General features: G+C 36.9%; 1 protein-coding gene across 2 annotated transcripts in view; it reads left to right on the forward strand.

The window, feature by feature from the left end:
- LOC124721089 (polyamine-transporting ATPase 13A3-like) overlaps positions 1–18317 on the forward strand; it is a 191568-nt gene that overhangs the window by 67592 nt on the left and 105659 nt on the right. Inside the window, exons 4-7 of one of the 2 annotated variants that reach the window (XM_047245900.1) lie at positions 4528–4695; positions 8937–9007; positions 16404–16522; positions 16916–17072. In XM_047245900.1, the coding sequence (XP_047101856.1) occupies positions 4528–4695; positions 8937–9007; positions 16404–16522; positions 16916–17072 (515 nt within the window). Of the gene's footprint in view, positions 1–4527; positions 4696–8936; positions 9008–11473; positions 11855–16403; positions 16523–16915; positions 17073–18317 lie in introns of those variants that run through there. The other variant, XM_047245901.1, reaches the window with a different exon arrangement.

Raw genomic sequence — 18317 nt, forward strand, 5'->3', positions numbered from 1 at the left:
GATATTTGACTTGCTGAATCCAATAAATAGTATGTGTTCTGTGAGGAAGAGGAAAATAGATGTATGGAAATCTTGCGTATTTTGTACTTACAGAATTAAAGATGTATTTTCTTCGAGTGTGAAGAATAACTAACTATTATGTCTGTAACATGTATATAAAACTAGATCACTGCGTGCCACATAGAAGAGGATTGAACAGTGGACAAGCACATTTCTACTCACCTGTCCACTGCTCAATGCCTTTTCTACTTGATGCATAATGATACAACCATATAAACATATTACAGAAAAGCTAAAACTTAATATGAATGCAGTAACCATTTACAAGTTGTACAATTGTTGTTTTCTTAGTATTATTTATGTCTGTTGCATTGTATTCTTCCTCTTCTCTTTTCATACCGTAGTATTAATGTGCCTATAAATTGGGTAGTATTCGAAGAACAAAGTCTTTCTTCAGAGCTCTCTCTCTCTCTCTCTCTCTCTCTCTCTCTCTCTCTCGCTACCTCTGTCTCGCACACTTGCAAGTGCATGCCCACCAGATACACACACACAGAGCGAGAGAGAGAGAGAGAGAGAGAGAGAGAGAGAGAGAGAGAGAGAGAGAGAGAGAGAGAGAGGGGTGGGGGGTGGGGGGGAGAGAGAAAGAGAGAGAGAGAGAAAGTGGGGGGGGGGGGGGAGGGGGGGAGACTAACTTTAATTTCTTGGCACTGCAGTCTGACTGGATGATGTAGTCATGGTGCAGTTGGGAGACAACTGTGTGTATGAAGAGAGGTGGGAGGGGTCAATTTTTAAATTGATTACATTATTTCAGCATATAAAAGATGGATTCATTCACCAAAATGTTAGACCATATGTATCTAATCTGGTGATATATGGTAACTTTGTACATGTGAACACAGCTTGATCAGTTCCAAATAACATGTGATAAATGTAAAAAAGTGCACATGGAAAGCAGCCTGTTTTTTCTACTCAAATATGTTTCACCTATTGAAGAATTCTTTTACTGTGGCACAGCAATTGTCTTGTTTAAGTTGAGATGAAAAAATTCAAAATTTTAAAGTAATGAAGAGATTTTCATAAAAAGAAATCTATAATAGGTCAACAAAGACACAGCCTCATGTTTTATCCCATAAGCATATCCCTTCTGGTGTATCTTCTGTGTGCTGCTGGTAAAATACTTGCCTCTGCTCCCAAGCCTTGAGTGAAAAAAGAAATTATGTGATGAAAATCCTCCTTTTATGTCATAGAAAGTGGACCTGGGACATGAATGTATCCCATGGAATATAAATTTGTTAAAGAGTTAGTTGGAGAACTTAAAATTTCTCACACAGTGAAGATGATATTGCATCATTTCTACAGAAAGCTAATGACCCGCTGGAAGGAAAGGGTTCTCTCTTGAGAAGACCATAGAACATGTTATGAGTTTGACCAGTCTCTCACACCAATCTGTTCTTCAGTTATTTACAAACAATAGCTGCTATTATTCAGTTACCAGTAAGAATAATCATTTATTCACTATATTTGCCACTATGGTTTACTCCATGAAAAGGTTGTTAGTAGTATAATTCAGTTGCTTCACCAGCATGTCTCTTCTTGAAAGAAACTTTTATAAAGTAAAAAGGTGGGAATGGTTGTAAAGTTAAAAAGAAATTAATCGAATCATATTTATTTAATATCCTGTCTGATCTTGGAGGCACATAGAAGTATTAAAAACTTGAATACACAGTATTAATGATCCACAATAATATTTGTTTAATAGTTCATTATGAATCTACTTTCAGCTTACAAGGCCGTCGTCAGATGGCCTAGGAAGCCAAAAGCTGGTTCATAACAAACTATTAAATAGATATTGTGGAAAATTAATACTTTGCATTCAAGTTTTTAATAATCAAATTCTGAGAACAAAGGCATTAAACTGATAGCTTGATGAACTGTGTGATAGTTTATTGTTGTTGGTTATATGTCTGTGTTAAAATATGTACTAGAGTTGGTCTCAGATTTTATCATCTTCCAAACTTTCTGGTCTTCTGGAAAACACTTGTACAACAGTATTCAAATTCCATCCACCCATTCATCCTATACATCTGTTTCGCTTACATCTTGCTGGGCATTTGTGACATATGTATTGTTTACACAAATGATTTCTTTATGAATTTTATTGAATACAGGGTGTATACGTGGACAAGGAAAAAAAATTTACGGATTTTTCCCAGATTTCTCGGTTAAAAATACACTTTCTCCCAGGTGAAAATACGCTTTTTTCCATGTTAAGTGACAGTATACTCTTATTCGGCACTGTAAAACTCATCAATCCTATGAATGTTAATGGTTTTATATACCGGAGTAGAATTTCCCGGCACTTTAGAAAACTCAGAGGGGAGAAACACGTTTTGAAAGACCTTTGATGTGCAGAAACATGTACGCTGCATATTTTCGTATTATGAAGGTATAAATTAGAATTCCACCAAACACTACATGTCACTTTCCGAAGCATTGAAATCAAGATTGCGATGCGCTTTTGTAAGCCATTTGTTGCTCATGTCATGTTATCTCACCAGCTGATGACAGCATAGGACACGTGATGTAGTCAGCCAATAGCAAGATCACTCTTAAGCACCGTGAACACACAAATAAGAAAAGTTAATGGTTTAAATTAATATACATAGCATTCACCTATAATATTGGTCTCGAAGATTAATAAGATGGAAGAGAAGCTAAGCTTCCACATATAATGTTGATCTTTTTTGCGCTTGTTACACTTTAAGATACATCACACAAATGTGCCAGTAAAATTTTTAATAACGACGTAAATGTTTGATCTTGTGGGCTCAAAATTCTTCTCAATGGTCGTCCTCAAAGAGTTGTTTTTTAAATGAGAGTCAAGCGCTTTGTGATTTAAGAAATTCATTGTACATTCTCGCACATAGCTCATCTTATGTAAAAGGAAATCTCCTTTAAATGTAATGCTTTTCAAACCACCATTCGCAATATTTTCCTGCGATCAGTTAGAAAGAGGTTTGTTTCAGCAGTTGCAAGAGAGCGCCAGATAACAAGCGTCACCGCGCTTGCGCAGCTACGATGTCACTGGAAGCCCATATGTTCATACGTGTAAAACATTAAAAGATCTTACATTATGTCATGAAAGAAACAAGATATTGACGGCCGGAGTGGCCGAGCAGTTCTAGCCGCTACAGTCTGGAACCACGCTGCTGCTACGGTCGCATGTTCGAATCCTGCCTCGGGCATGGATGTGTGTGATGTCTTTACGTTAGTTAGGTTTAAGTACTTCTGAATTCTAGGGGACTGATGACCTCAGAAGTTAAATCCCATAGTGCTCAGAGCCCTTTGAACCATTTTGAAACAAGACATCAGAGGATACTTCAAGAGTGTCGGAATTTCGTGAACCATACTAAAACGCATAATTCGGCTTAAAATGCACATTTGTATACAAATTTTCTTGGAGTACCAGTACTGTATTATCTCATGTTTGGTTCTTTATTATGGCATAATGCCATAAGTGCACTTGAAATGCAGCGAACAGTTGAAACTAGCCAATAGTGTGAAATTAAACACTTCTTTTCAAATAAGTTGACTGCCTCAACAGAAAAGATTAATAAAAGCCAAATCTCTTTAGCAAACTGGCCAAAATAACTTCATTGTTCTGTAAGGCGATTAATGTTTGACTCTCAGAAAGGTGGAAATAAAATCTAAAACTAATAACATATTTTAGCCCTCCGTAATTACACGAACGTATTTTAATTAATTTGATAGCTCCCAGCCACAAAAATCTGTTTTGTTATCATTTAACGTGAGAGCAATAAATGAAGAGGAAACAACAAAATGACTAAATGTAAACAGGCCATGTGGAGACGACCCACCACAACTCAGACTGCTCTGTGCATCAGCCCCAGATTTACTAATTTCAGAACCGGGGCAATATTAAGTAGTGGTGCCCAGCCACCTATCTGTAACGAGAAACAGGAGGAGGTACTACTCATTTGCGACTCAACTGCGCGTGCGCAAGAGCCCGCCCGCAACAGTTCAAACGAATCTAATTTTAACAGTTGTCACGCCACGCTCATCGGAGCCAATTGCATAGTCTTCCTAAAGCCTTTGACACACTTTGCTGTTGGCAGACGCTTGTATGAGTACTGTTTTGTTGTTGTATATGGCGCATTTCCTTTGCAACCTTTTATTTTCTTTCTTTTTTTTTCCCTTTTCATGTTTTGTTGCTCAGTATTATTCTGCGGTAGTAGGATACAATAATATCCTTTGTTAGAGTATTGGTTCTTACCAGTCAATATCACAAAAATTTAACTGAAAACTAAAACAATGAAAAATTCCCGGAATTCTAAACAATCCCCGGGTTTTTCCCGGTTTTCTCCTGGATGAAATAATTCCCGGGTTTTTCCCAGATCTCCCGGTTGTCCCGGGTCGTATACACCCTGTGAATAGCATTATAACAAAAGAATTGTAATTTGTCATTATGTCATTGGCATATAGTTAATAATTATGTATTTTCCTTAGGAAATATATGGATACAAGAAGTGTCCTTGGAAAACTGCTGGGACATGGACGCTGATACTGCTCACATGTGGACTAGCAAGATTACTTTTCCACTGGAAACCAACCTGGATGCTCAAGTCTACACACAAAAGATGCTCACTTCAGAGTGCTGAGAAAGTGTTGGTTGCTGTAAGTAGTCATTGATGGATATGTTTATAAAACTGTATGTAAACTTGAGGGAGGGGAGAATGCTTTTACATAAAGAAATGGTTGTACCTTGTTAGAGTAGTGTGTATTGACTGATTATCGTATGACATTGCTGACTAGGTTACCCTGAGAGATAGATTTAGTCACCTACCAGGAAAGATTTTCCATTCACTCTCGCCCACCAACACATTTCCTTCATGAAGTGTGAGGATTGTGCGTTAAGTATACCTGTTGATTGTAGGTGACCATAATTGGTGTGTGTAGTGAGACATCGTGTTTGTGTAGTATGATGATGATGAGATAAGGGGGAGGGGTAAGCCCAATGCTTTTACATGGCTTACTCTTCTCAAATGGCACCATAGGGCCTGCTGGGCTTAAATGTCCCCATCTGACAGACGAATCACCACCAACAGTGCCGTATGCCCTCATTTCGTGAAATGTTGTAGAGATTTTTGGTATGTAATCCAGGTATTGGCACAAAGTGTAGTGATAAAGAATTTATGCCACCACGTCCCCTCCCATTGCCAGCTAAATACTGGTGGTGAAAATTTCTTCAATCTCCTAGATTTGAACCAGCCTACCGCACAGGCTTGCATTACGATTTTGGCTATGCAGGTGGATAGTAGTGTGTATATAAAAAGGTGACTGAGCAATACATTCTGCACAGAAAGAGAGGAAATATATTGTGACATGCGTTTGCTCTCTCTCTCTCTCTCTCTCTCTCTCTCTCTCTCTCTCTCTCTCTCTCACTCGCTCTCTTGCTCTTGCTCCCTTAGTCCCACATTAGATGCTTATTAAAACTTTCTCTCCTGGCAACTGATGATGGAGGGGTATGTTCCACATTGGGGCACAGCTTCTGCTTTTGATATTCTCTTGAAAAGTTGAGCCAGAAATATGTGACAGTGTCCCATGTACAGCAGCAGACATGTCTCCTTACTGTCATCCGTAGTGAACATTCTGATAACAAGACTGGCATCATCAAATGCATATCAACTCAAATATCAGTGCTAGATGTTGAAGCTACATTCCAAAATGCACATCACATACAGAACTCTCAGAGTGAAATGATTAGCTAGGGCAAAAGTACTGAAGCTCACAAATTATGGTGGCTAAAAATCATTTTACATTGAGAACTGAAATAATGACACTTTGACGCCTCAAAGACACACGGCCCCACATAATTGCAAGAAGTAGTAACACACTGTCTTTCACATAGTGTGATGTGTTTTTTATTTTGAACTTATTTTAACTAGAGTTTTTTTTTCATTTCTTTCTTTCTTTTGAGATTTTATTTTTAAATATAGAGGAAAGGAAGCTTTGTTGTAAAATATGCTTTTTTACGCTTCTTTGGTGAAGTGAACAGTTTTGATTATGACACAGGATATTGGTGAAATGATGTCATGTTTCTCAAGTTAGAATATCTAGTTAAGTGAGAGAGTTTATATAAACTAATCAGATGAAGACTTTGGTCTGTTGCACAAAAATAGCTGCAGTACTTTAGTAGAGTGTTGGGGCATTCACAAAGGAAGCAACAATGGATGAATAGAAAGAATCAACAGTAGTTGTGGCTGTTAATCAGCACCTCCAGGAAGGAAGAAAAATGTCTGTGTGTAGTGATAGCAGAAAATGTGTGAAGCTGTATTAAATGTCATGCCTTAAAGCTACACAACAACTGAGGATATGTTAAAGATTTCTGAAGTTTTATTGTTACAATATGGTGTCATCAAGTATTTGTTACTCCTGAATTAGAAACTACATAGCAGTGAGTAGCAGGACTGTAGCTTCTAAAATAAAAGTTTCTCACAGATTTGAAGAATAAGCCATGGAAGATTGTTAGAAGGTATTAGTCTCACAATCCCAAACATCTCTGAAAAATTACAAGTTACAAAAGTAGGACTCATTATAGCGAACAGATGATTTAGATATCTACACTGAGAACAGCAACCAATTAAGTGAAGGCAAAACTAGTATGAGCAAAACACAAGAGTTACTATACATGCAAGAAGGCCCATGACCAGTCAGATGACAGAGAAAGTCCATAGTGTATCTACGGTAGAAACGATCTTAAAATACTAGTATGTTCCACTGCCAACAAATCAAGAGGGAAGCCAAGGAAACTGTCAAAAGGGCAGAGCTAATAATCACCTAATTGAGTGATTTATTTGAGAGATTACTCAGCTTGTAAAATGAATAAGGAGTTCATTGTGATTCAGTGTTGAATGGCAAACTGACAAGAGATCTCATAGGGTCATTATTGACATCTCTGAGGAATGTTAGAGGTGAGAGAGAAGAAAGCAGTTGTGTCATGTGATATTCTTATTACTTGAGAGAAGGTGAACTTCTTAGGCAAGATTGGTTGTAAACAACTATTATTGTTGATTACTGGTTTCAGTAAGCATGGTTACCATCTTCAGATCTCAATAAATGGTTATTAAATGTCTACTATACCAGCTCTACAAGTACTCTTTCTAAAACAATGCCAGGAATGTGTGGGACGAGATGAATGATGCATCACCAAGTCAAGGCTAAAACCACAATATGCAGAATAATTTGCCAGATGCTCATAGCTCATAGCAAACACTAATGTGTACATCTTTGCAGCCAGGATATAGGAGACATATAGTAACCTTTTATCAAGATCTGAAGATAGTAATCGTGCTTACTGAAACCGGTAATTGACAATAAATGTTGTTTACAAGTGATCTTATCTAAGAAGTACACTTTCTTTCAAGCAGTTCAGATTCAGATTCTTTATTTGCCATTGATCGCATGCATTGAAATAGGCTTTATAATGATGTCAAGATACAGAAGATTTACTGTATTGGTTAGTGTTTGCATTACAAGTACAAATTATTTATGCTACATTAATCAGTTGTACAGTATTGCAGTCATCGGCTAATGCTCAATTTCTATGTTACAAGTATCAAGAATTCTCTGAGACTGTAGTATGGATTGTCTATTAACCATTTGTGCAGTTTACTTTGAAAATTATTGAAAGGTGTATTGAGTGCAGTATGTGGTATTTTTTTAAATAATTTCAAACAGTTCACTTTATGAGAGTTGCCTGTTTTTGTCAGCCTATGTCTAGGAATGTTAGTGCTCTCTTTATTTCTGGTGTCATGAAAGTGTATGTTCTCTCTGGTGTTAAATTTTGTTCTGATCTTTTTAGCACGTATCAGTGATGCATAAATGTAAAGATTTATCACTGTCATCATTTTCATTTTGATGAATAAGGGACGACAGTGTTCCTTTGGACCAACCTTGCACATTATTCATAGCACCTTTTTCTGCATTTGTAGTACACCCCTGACATGACATTAGTGGCCCCATAGTAACTATCTGTATTTGTTTTATATGTTTGTCATGGAAAATGAATAAATTGTTTATGATCCACTCTTCTTTCTTTGTGATACAAACAAGAAATTCCCCAGTATAAATACAGATAACAAAAAGGTAAGCCAGTAACCATTTACAAGTTGTGCAGTTGCTGTTTTTTTTAGTATTATTTACTTCTGTTGCATTGTCGTCTTCTTTTTCTTCTCTTCTTGTACTGTAGTGTTAATATGCCTGAAATTGGGTAATATTTGGACAAACTCTTCCTTCAGAGCTCCCTCTCTTCCTTCCCCACGTGTGTGCCCCCCCCCCCCCCCCCACACACACACACACAAACAAAGAGAGAGAGAGAGTCATAAATTTACTCTCATACTTTTGGAAAACTGGTTTTTTTCTTATGGTGCTAATTTGGAGAAAATAATGATAGAGGTGGTTTGAAAACTCTCAACTTGGTTCATGTGTATAGTGTGTTATCAACTGCATCTCAGTTTTGGTGTTTCTGATAAGATGTTATTTTTATTTATTCCTTTTTAATACTAAAATCCATTGTGCTCTCACACTTTTTCTTTTCCTAATTATGTTGTGCACATTTTTCTCTTGTATCATGTCTAATAATTCCTATATTCAAAGACACAGAAAGGTGAGTATTTGTAATTGTAATTATTTTCTCAGTTGTATTCCCATTTTATATAATTCATGTATTCATAAGTTCACCATATATACTTAGTTGTTAGAGGTAAAAACATGAATATACTTTCACATCTCACTCCCAAGTTTCATACTGTAAAAATGTAATAGTCTGTAATTTACAACTACTGCACTTGCAGAGTGAAGTTATGCAGTTTCCTGTGTGTAGTTGGTTCACTTCTGTGTTATTGATTTCATTATAGGAGCAGTACCACAAAAGACATCGGCGGTACTACGTGAAGACAGTGAAAACAGTGAGAGCTGACAGAGCCTTGTGAGTTATAACGTCTAAGATTATTTATAATTGACTGAATACTAAAAAGTGTAAAGTTCCACTTGTGCTCATTACTCTGTTTCATCAGTTATTGATATTTAGATTGAATGCAGAGCTAATATAATTTTTTAAACGAATCCTACAATTCATTTGTGCTGTACCATGAGGGTACAATGACAGCAGCCATCATGAGAATGTAAAAGTAAAGCATCATTAATACATTTTTCTTGTGAATACTTAACCAGTGTTGACTGAATATATAGTAATTGAAATTGCTAAGGGATATAGGAAGAAAAGATGAGGATGTTCATAATATTCTGAGAACTACATAAAGCTGGAGGTATTTCAAGAATAAAAGTGAAGCTATAAGAACAATGAAGATTAAAAGCATCAGTAATGTAAAATACTGGATGTACCATATTGAGAGCACATCAGGGAGGTCAGCAAGCAAGGTGTGGGTTAGGGTTTGGGGGCATGGAGTTCATAAGCTGGGTGCTAGTTGACATCATGAGTGCTCCATTACCATCACATCTGGGTGGGCGCCTGCACCACCATTTGATTTGATGGTAAAGTGTTGCGTGTTACAGAGAATGGAAATATGACATCACTACCTTTACTACAAGGAAAAAATCTGTCAGAAAATATACCAACTTTAGAGCCTTACAAACCAAAGGATCATTACTGCCTAACACCAACAGGATAAAGTCTGTGGTGCATAGTCTGTGACCGGGCTACTGGCAGAATTATAGGTAGAGTACAGGCTTTCTTCGCTGTGATGATATGAAGGGTAGGTTAGCAAGCCTGTTGCCCCAGCCATCTTTTGCCCCCAGGACAGATGTTTGGCACTCATTTGATAGAGACTGAGTGGACTTGTGGGCATCCTGGAGAGACTGGGACAAGGAAAAACTCCACCCCTATCAAAGATCAAATCTGTGACCTCCAGGGCCAGAGTCTAGTGCTCTACCTGCTAAACCACTATGGCCACACTGCCTAATATACTTCTTTCACTGTAGTAACAAATGACATAACATAAATGATGAATTTAACAACCTTGCTAATTAAACAGGAAAAAATTGAGAGATATAGTGGTACCACAAGCAGCCCCCACAACACATCAGTAAGTGTTTTGTGAAATATAGATGTAAATGTAGATAACATGTTCTGGAACATACATGCTTCAGTTATTTTAATATCCATCTAAATAAATGGCCATAGACTGAAAAATAGAAGATAATATCCAATTTCTGCTATATATCATTTACTGTAAATTGAGGAAAAAATGTCACTATGAAGGCCTGTGATGTTGCACCTCGAATAATAATAGCCAAAACTAACATTTACTTAAATGCTATGTTTGAGATCTGTGCAATGTGCAAGTGAAAACAGTCAAATTTTTGTAGAGTGCTGTATCCAGCTAACAATGCATATAAGTCCAACATGATCATTATCTTAATTTCAGATTACAGAAGTGGGTATTTTTGTTTGAGATGGTCATATCCCCCATTAGAGCTTCATTTTAATGCTTTGTACTACTTTTTACTGACCTATTTAGGAGTATAATTCATGAAGTACTGTTTTCTTGGCTGGTTCATTTTTAATAGTAATTCAGTCAACACCAATACATGTCCATGACCATAATGTGTGTGTGTGTGTGTGTGTGTGTGTGTGTGTGTTTTGTCTATTTTGTGAGTAATGAAGTATCCTCATATATATGCAGGATTTTCCATCATTGGATTCTTGATGAAACGTACTGATACTCAAAAACTACAGACAATCCCACAGTATTTATTTATTTAAACCAACATATTGGCTTACTGGGTTAGCACATGTAATTGTCAGATTTTGATATCTACTGTGGTTGGTCTAAAGCCTGCTTGCAATTAAAAATAGTAGGAGAAAATGGGCACAGAGATTTTTTCCTTGCTGATTCCTTTCTTTGGGACACAATTACTGGAATATTGGGTATGTTACTGACATAGTAAACTTACACAAAAACTTTCCATATTAAGCTATCACTGATGTTCACTATTTGTTTTGGAGTTATCTTCTTCATAACAATGCTTGTGTAAGCAGACATCTTCAGTGGTCAAAGGAAGTATTTTATCGTGCCAGATTGTTGCCTCAATCTTTTTCACAGTTGAAAGTTTAAAGATGTAATAGTTTGGGAAAACAGGAGAGTAACCAAAAATGAAGCTTCATTATTAAATGCTTCCTTCATAGAATGATGGAGCTAGAAATGACTGTGGATGGAGTATTATCTTAATGACTTTACTTCTGTTACATGCAAAGTGTCTCCCAGAAGGCCAACCCCACGTCCAAGTTCGCGGGAGACGGGCAACGGCACAGAGTAGGGGAATGCCTGTAGGGATGAAATTCAGTAAAGATGCCCTGTGCTCTGCACTGCTGTAACAGCTGTAAAAACCCTACAGGAACCCTGAAGAGTGACGGCTGACGGGGCTCTGGTGAAGCTGCATTAGTCCCAGTGTGCCACCATTTGCCTGAATTGACAGTATCTTATTCAAAAACAGGCTTCAGAGTGGAGGAAGAAAAAACTAAGTATGACTTGTAAGAGTATCATTGTCTTAGAGGTACACTGCTAATAGAAAGTACATGTACTGGAAATACAGTGATTATTGATGGACCTGAAGACAAAGTTTGAGTCCAGTCTACTTGTTTATGATGGAAAAGAAATGTGAATGGAAATAAAAAGGGATGGTGGTGATGTGGAGAGAATTGAAAAAATATAATTTGGAACTGTTGTTTTTTCTGCCTGCAAGATTTTGATAACTGAGTTGTGAAATGTGTCTGTGATGCAGAACTGGAAGTAATAAATGCATTAGATATGTGGTAAATATTACTGAAAATATTTTGGACATTTGACTTTCAGTTTTAACTTTTGTTATTTATGTTGTAAACAACTTTTGAACCATATTTCCCAGATTTTTAATGCTTATTAATTTCACTATTTTTCAAAATTGTCTCATCTCAGATCTATTTCTAAATCAACAGTAGACTTCATTTGTTTCTCTAACAGCTAAACAAACATTTCATTGTTTACAACCTCACACGCCACTAGTTCATACACAAACATCTATTTTCTGTTTGTGTATAATTTTTCAATGTTGTCAATCACCTTAGTGAACTATTCAGACTTATTATGTTTTGTGGTTTTCAATCAGAATGTGACATTCATTCCTCTTTTGTTTATCATATTAGCCAATAAGTGAGGTACAATGAAAGGGTTTGACTCTTATTGGATTAAAAATGTGCCTTCTGTCTCGTCTTTCTTTTTTTATGCATAAATGGTTTTGTGTGCATGTGGTAAGTCTGGAACTGGAATTTGGGGGAGGGGGAGAGGGAGGTAATTGAGGGTATAGGATGTAGATGCAAGGATGTCATGGAAGATGGGACAATTGGAGTAGTGGCTGCATGGGCCATCATCAATTATTATGGTTTGTTTCTTTTTTTTACTCTGTTTATGTCCAACATTGTTAATCATTGCTTACTTGCTTGATTGTTTATCACTTCCTTTTAGTTCAAGGGCTTTATAGGTTTTGGAAAAAATGACACTTGTATACAGAGAAGAGTGAGTGACATATTATACACCTCCTCCTGCCCCCCTCCCCCACACCAATCAAATTGCGAATTGAGTTGCTGTGGAATGGGTGTAAAAGCCAGTTTCGTTTTCAGTGCCTAGATCTTGTTCATCTGCCATCTTTGGCATTCTTGTTGTAACTGCGACCAGGACGGTCACGGGGTAGCACTGACGGAAGGCGCGGTGGGACCAGTGGAGAGGCCCGCGAACAACAACACAACAGAAAAGGACAGACACGACCAACGTAGGACAGAACAAATATGAGAAGACTGAACAACAGAGTCACAAGGAAACAAACTTGTACACGAACCAGGAAGAAAGCAGTCTAGCGCAAGCGAGGTGTAAACCAACGTAAGCGAGATCAGACTGACTGGATGAGCGAGTGGCCGGCGCTTAAGTACGCTCTCGGGGGCGCCGCTATTGGCCGCTAAGACCACATGGTCCACTGTGGCACCCCCACACTAAAAGCAGGCCAGGAGGTGCGCGCCACCACAACTTACGGTGCAGCGAGCTCTATGGGTCTTCGATGTCCGTGACGTCTGGTGTGGATTCAAATTCCGCGGCGCGTGGTACCAAAATTCTACTAGTATCACTTGAGTCTATGAACCAGCACTTTCTTAATTGCTTCTCTGTTAAAGGCTCTTTCCATCTTCTGGGATCTGATTGTACCATAAAACCTTGATAGCTTTTCATTATTATCCTGACAGCATCCCTGTAATTTATTTTGCCTGCAGCAATGTTCACCTCTCATAGATCTCTCTCACACTCTTGGAACCATCTTAACTTAGATAACTTCGGATTTAGAAAATTCCTGATTTTTTTTTTGTGAAATATATCCACATGGGGGATGTGCCTATAGGAAAGTAATCTTCTCTTTTTAATTGTTGTAGTTATTGGTTCCATCTTGCTGTACACTACTCTATTGTACCCCATTCAAACCTTCCATCAACGTATGTGTTGCCTAAGAAATTCTATAGTATCTTGTGTTCCCTTTTACGCAACTGGTTGACTTGTCCTTCTTGATTCATGCACAGCTTCTCCATAACATACAAATCTTCTCATCATACAACAGTGCTGCAATGTCTTACTTTGGCTCCTACACTCAGCATTCTCTTATATATGTTTTTAGTTGCTTGATACACCCACTCTAATTTTGGATCTAGATACTGACCATTTCATGCTCTAGCCCATTTTGTTGGATTACTTCATGTATGTACTTAAACATCTTGATTCTTCCAATTTTTCCTATGGTCAGTTACCACATATTCTGATTCATCACTGATGCTCTTCTTCTCAAGATGGTTTGTGTTCCTGAGCTCTTAACTGATGTTGTTGGCAAAAATGGCCATGTCATCTGCAAAAGCCATTCATTTAACATACATACATTGCTTTGAGTTTGGGCCTTAACTAAAACTTATCTTCATCTCCAACCTTTTTTGTTCAGCATTTTTCTTCATTCCTGAATAATCTTTTCCTAGAAACAACTGAAAACTGGCAGATAAAAATCAATCTCCTTGCCTGACCCGAGACTTTACCTCGAAGGTCTGTGAAATTTCGTTCTTGAATTTCACATTTAGAATTGTAAAGGTGAGTGAGAGTCTCTTTAATCACGTTCCTGGACATGTCATCCCCTCCAAATTATTTCATGATATCTAGTAATGACTCTCAGTTTATCACATATGCCTTTCTGAAGTCAACAAATACAACCACATAGTCAAGCCTCCCTGTAGTCTTATATCTGATGACGTTCTTCAGACTGAAAATTTGTTCTGGATAGGAGCACTCCTTTCTGAAACAAACCTGGTACTCACCAACCATTTATTACATTGAACTCCTATTGTGTTTAGGAATGCCTTAGAAAGAATCTCATAAGGAACAGGCATTATTCATATACTCCCAAAATTGTTGACATTCTTATTATCTCCTATGGGTAAGTACTGACAGCCATTTAGCTATTGTTGTACCCATTCGTCAGATCTCTTTAAAGAGAATCTTCATTAAATAGCTTCAGTAGTTCCACCATAATAGGATCTTTGTCAGCTACTTCATTTTCTTTCATGTTCTCTATGATCTGCTTAATTATTGTATTACAAGGTGGCTGAGAATTAGACAGACATTGAACAGTAAGGAAGATGGGTAAGCTCTCTGTTGTCTCATCACAGTTGAGTAGTTGGTTGAAATACTGAGCCAAAATGTTGCAATTTGCCATGTTGTTCAGGACTAGATTTTCAGTGTCATCTGTAGAACACAGACTAGGGTCTTGATACCCTTTCACACTAAACCTGAAGGTTTGATAAAAGTCCCTGACATTGTACTTCAAGAAATCCTGATGAGTGATGTATCAGCTCTGTCTGTTGTTTCCAATATGATTACTTTACACATCAAAACACTCGAGCTACAACTTTCCTTGAATCAAAATGTTTCTGTTCCTTCGTCAATGTCAACTTTTTCCTGGAAATTGTTCCTTGATCCAGTGTATTGTCACATATTTTGTTCCACGATTGGAGTTTTTCTTTAGGACTTGTCAGGAGTGTCACATTGGCTGCCTGCTGAATGCAATGTTAGTCCAAATCTCAGATTTAGAGGTCAAGTTCCAGTGGTGCTGCTCCTTAACTTCTTGCCCGATCGTAAGTTTTACCATATGATGTCTCTGAATTTTATTTCCAGTTTTTGGAGGAATCTTCTAGAGAGGAACAAATTCACATTAGCCTAGGAATGGCAAAGATCAGATTCAAATGTGGCACGTTTCAGTTATGTTATGTTATGTTATGTGGTTTATTCATCTCATTACATACAATTTTCAAATCATTTGATTTGATGTTCATAATATCCTTTATTGTTCAGCTAGAGATTGCACCATGGTCAATCTATTTCTTACCATTCATGTTAGCCGGTGACTGCCAAACTTCTGTTTGTCATCATTACCTGAAGATCAAATGTTTGCCACCATTCTACAAATCTAATTCAATTTTATTGATCACAGTTCCACAAGTATACAAGTCCTCCTGTGGGCAAGATCTTTCCCAACTGTTGACATAACTTCTTTTTATTTAAAAAATAATCATGTATAGAATATAATAACAACAATTTCAGTTTTGACCATATGTTGGGCATCTTCCTATTCAATACGTCATAGGTATTATGTAAAGACTCTGATGATGGCCAATTTATGGCCAAGACTGGTAATGACTGTTACCATATTATAAGTGTATCTGTGTAGAATAAAAAGAAGTGTTAAGGCTTAATGAGTATAATAATGTTCTTGTGTGTGCACAAGCTTCCTGGTGGAAATCTGTGAACTACAGTAACTGGGAAAAATGGAAAATGTGTGTCCAGAGTTGTTTATGATTTAAACAGGAGTTGTCATGTTAAATAAAATTCCTCATAGAACCCGTGTCTGTTAATAACTATGACTCTCAATACACAATTGAAAAATTCTTTTGGCTTTGGGGATTGAGTTACTTTTATAGAAATTCTCTGGGTTAGAAGAATACCATTTTTATGTGGATTAATTGTTTTCAGATTATGTACTGCAATTTCTCTCACACATATTCTCATACTTAATTTTCTTATAGTTAAGATAAACAGCAATATTTTAAGTTCCTGGATTCCACAAGGAGCAGGTGTGAACTTTTTTCCCCCCGGAGAATATGTATTATTACTGCATTTTCATCTATGTTAGAAAATAAAAAGACTGGCTGTGTTAGGTGACTGGGGATGAATTCTCCTTAGTTACCCAGTTTATGCACTAAGTCTGTTAAATTTTAGATTAGTTTTTTATGCTAATATTGTCATTTACAGAAATGGTGGCACAAGTGGCTTTGACTCAGAACCTTGTTGGAATGACCACATGCTTACAGATGTCAATTATATTGAAAAAGCACACTTGGCTGTACACTTCAGCGGAGGAAGTTTTAAATGTAAGTAATTTTCTATCCATAACTACCAAAAACTATGAAAATATATTTTATTGTTCCTATTAAAGCATTGCTTTGTTAAAAAATTCTGTTTGGTTTCTTGTATTTAAATAACATTGTGCCATTACTTGAACACTGCAGGGCAATGTAAAATACAAATGTTTTGGTGATAAAAGAATATCATAAACTCCATATTGTAAATTTTTATGTGTAAAGCCATATTTTCGTTATTTAGGTCATTGTTGTTTTTTCACTGTTGAGCAATGTGTTTTGCTGTGTACTAACAGTACATTTGTGAAATCAAAGTAAGGGAAAATTTTTGAAAGTTACACATAAATTGTTAGTTTTTCTAGCATGATAATAGTAACAGATACATTCAGTTTTACTTTCTTCTAGCATACAATGTTTTGCGGCTTTTTCGGTGCAAGAAGCAAACTTATGTGTGGGATGAGGACAGTGGGGACTTTCATAAGTTGTGTGGCTTAGACAAGCGTGTGCTTGTAAATGTACTACATCAGCACCAAGGATTAACACAGCAGGAACAACTGTCAAGGTATGGATGTTTGTCAAAAAATAGCCTAATGGTACAATACAGCATTCAAGAAAAATTTTATATACTCAGTAGCTGAAGTAAAAAAAGTCAAGGAGGAAGAAGTGGTAAACGAGTTGTAGTGGGAGCAATAGTGGTGATGGCAATGATGGTAATAATGTTTATAATCTGATATAGAGTGTGGAAATGTGAGAGTAAAACAAAGAAATGGACACAGTTGCAGAAAGTGTGGGAGAAAATGAAAGTGCAAGACAGGTGAAATAAATAAATCTAATTACAATGCTACTCACCATGTAGCTGATATGTTGAGTCACAGAGAGGCACAACAAAAAGACTGTAAAACAAGTAAGCTTTCAGCCAAAGGGCTTTATTCTGCCCTGGATCTTCCATTGTTTGATTAAATCCAGTCACATCTATTTCAGGGAAATTTTCCATCTGTAGACTTCATGAATTCTGGTCTTAGATAATACCGTTAATATGAAGTGTAATGAGCATGAGTGAGTGGGTAATTCATTCCAACCTGGAATGGGAGAATGTAAGAAAGCTGAGGTGACATCAGAAAACAATTTATGCAAAACCAGGAATGAGAGCATAAACCATTGAAAGCTTGCCAGCCATCATAAAAACAATTGCTACTGCTTATTTTTGAATAGATACCTGAAAATGTGTAACATTGGCCCTCAGCAGCTCAACATCAAAGAATTTGGCTGTTAATTTGGAGAAGGGACCAGTTAACTTTATTTACAGAGAAGGGATGAGTTAACTTTATTTATGAGGAGGTATTCAGTAGCTTTCCGATCACTGTGAATGTGTATGACAAGCCTCTTTAGACTAAATTAGTGTTTAAAAACCAGTAAAAAATGTTGTAAGACATTGTTGGCTGAAAAATCTCCTTGGGGTTCAGTTTCAAAGGTGTTCTGTATTCATACTCATTAAGCACATTTATTCTGTTTATGGAAGTAGGCTATGAACATGTGCCTTGGCAAATCACCTGAAACAATTAACACAAAACTACCCATACTTGTTTTCATATCCATACTCGAATTTTATTTGTAAATATGTTCTCCCCAGGAGAAAAAAACTCTGTAATAAAGTGATGAAATTGGCTCAGGATTCATGTGGATGTTGGAGCAACTGACAATCTCATTGCTGTCTTCATTCTGGGTGTAGAGGGAATAAATTAGGACAAAACTTCTATAAAGCCTTACTTTTTAATAAATTTTATATTTATCTTTCACTTCCATGATG

The sequence above is a fragment of the Schistocerca piceifrons genome, chromosome X (assembly GCF_021461385.2).
Source record: "Schistocerca piceifrons isolate TAMUIC-IGC-003096 chromosome X, iqSchPice1.1, whole genome shotgun sequence".
Lineage (NCBI taxonomy): Eukaryota > Metazoa > Arthropoda > Insecta > Orthoptera > Acrididae > Schistocerca > Schistocerca piceifrons.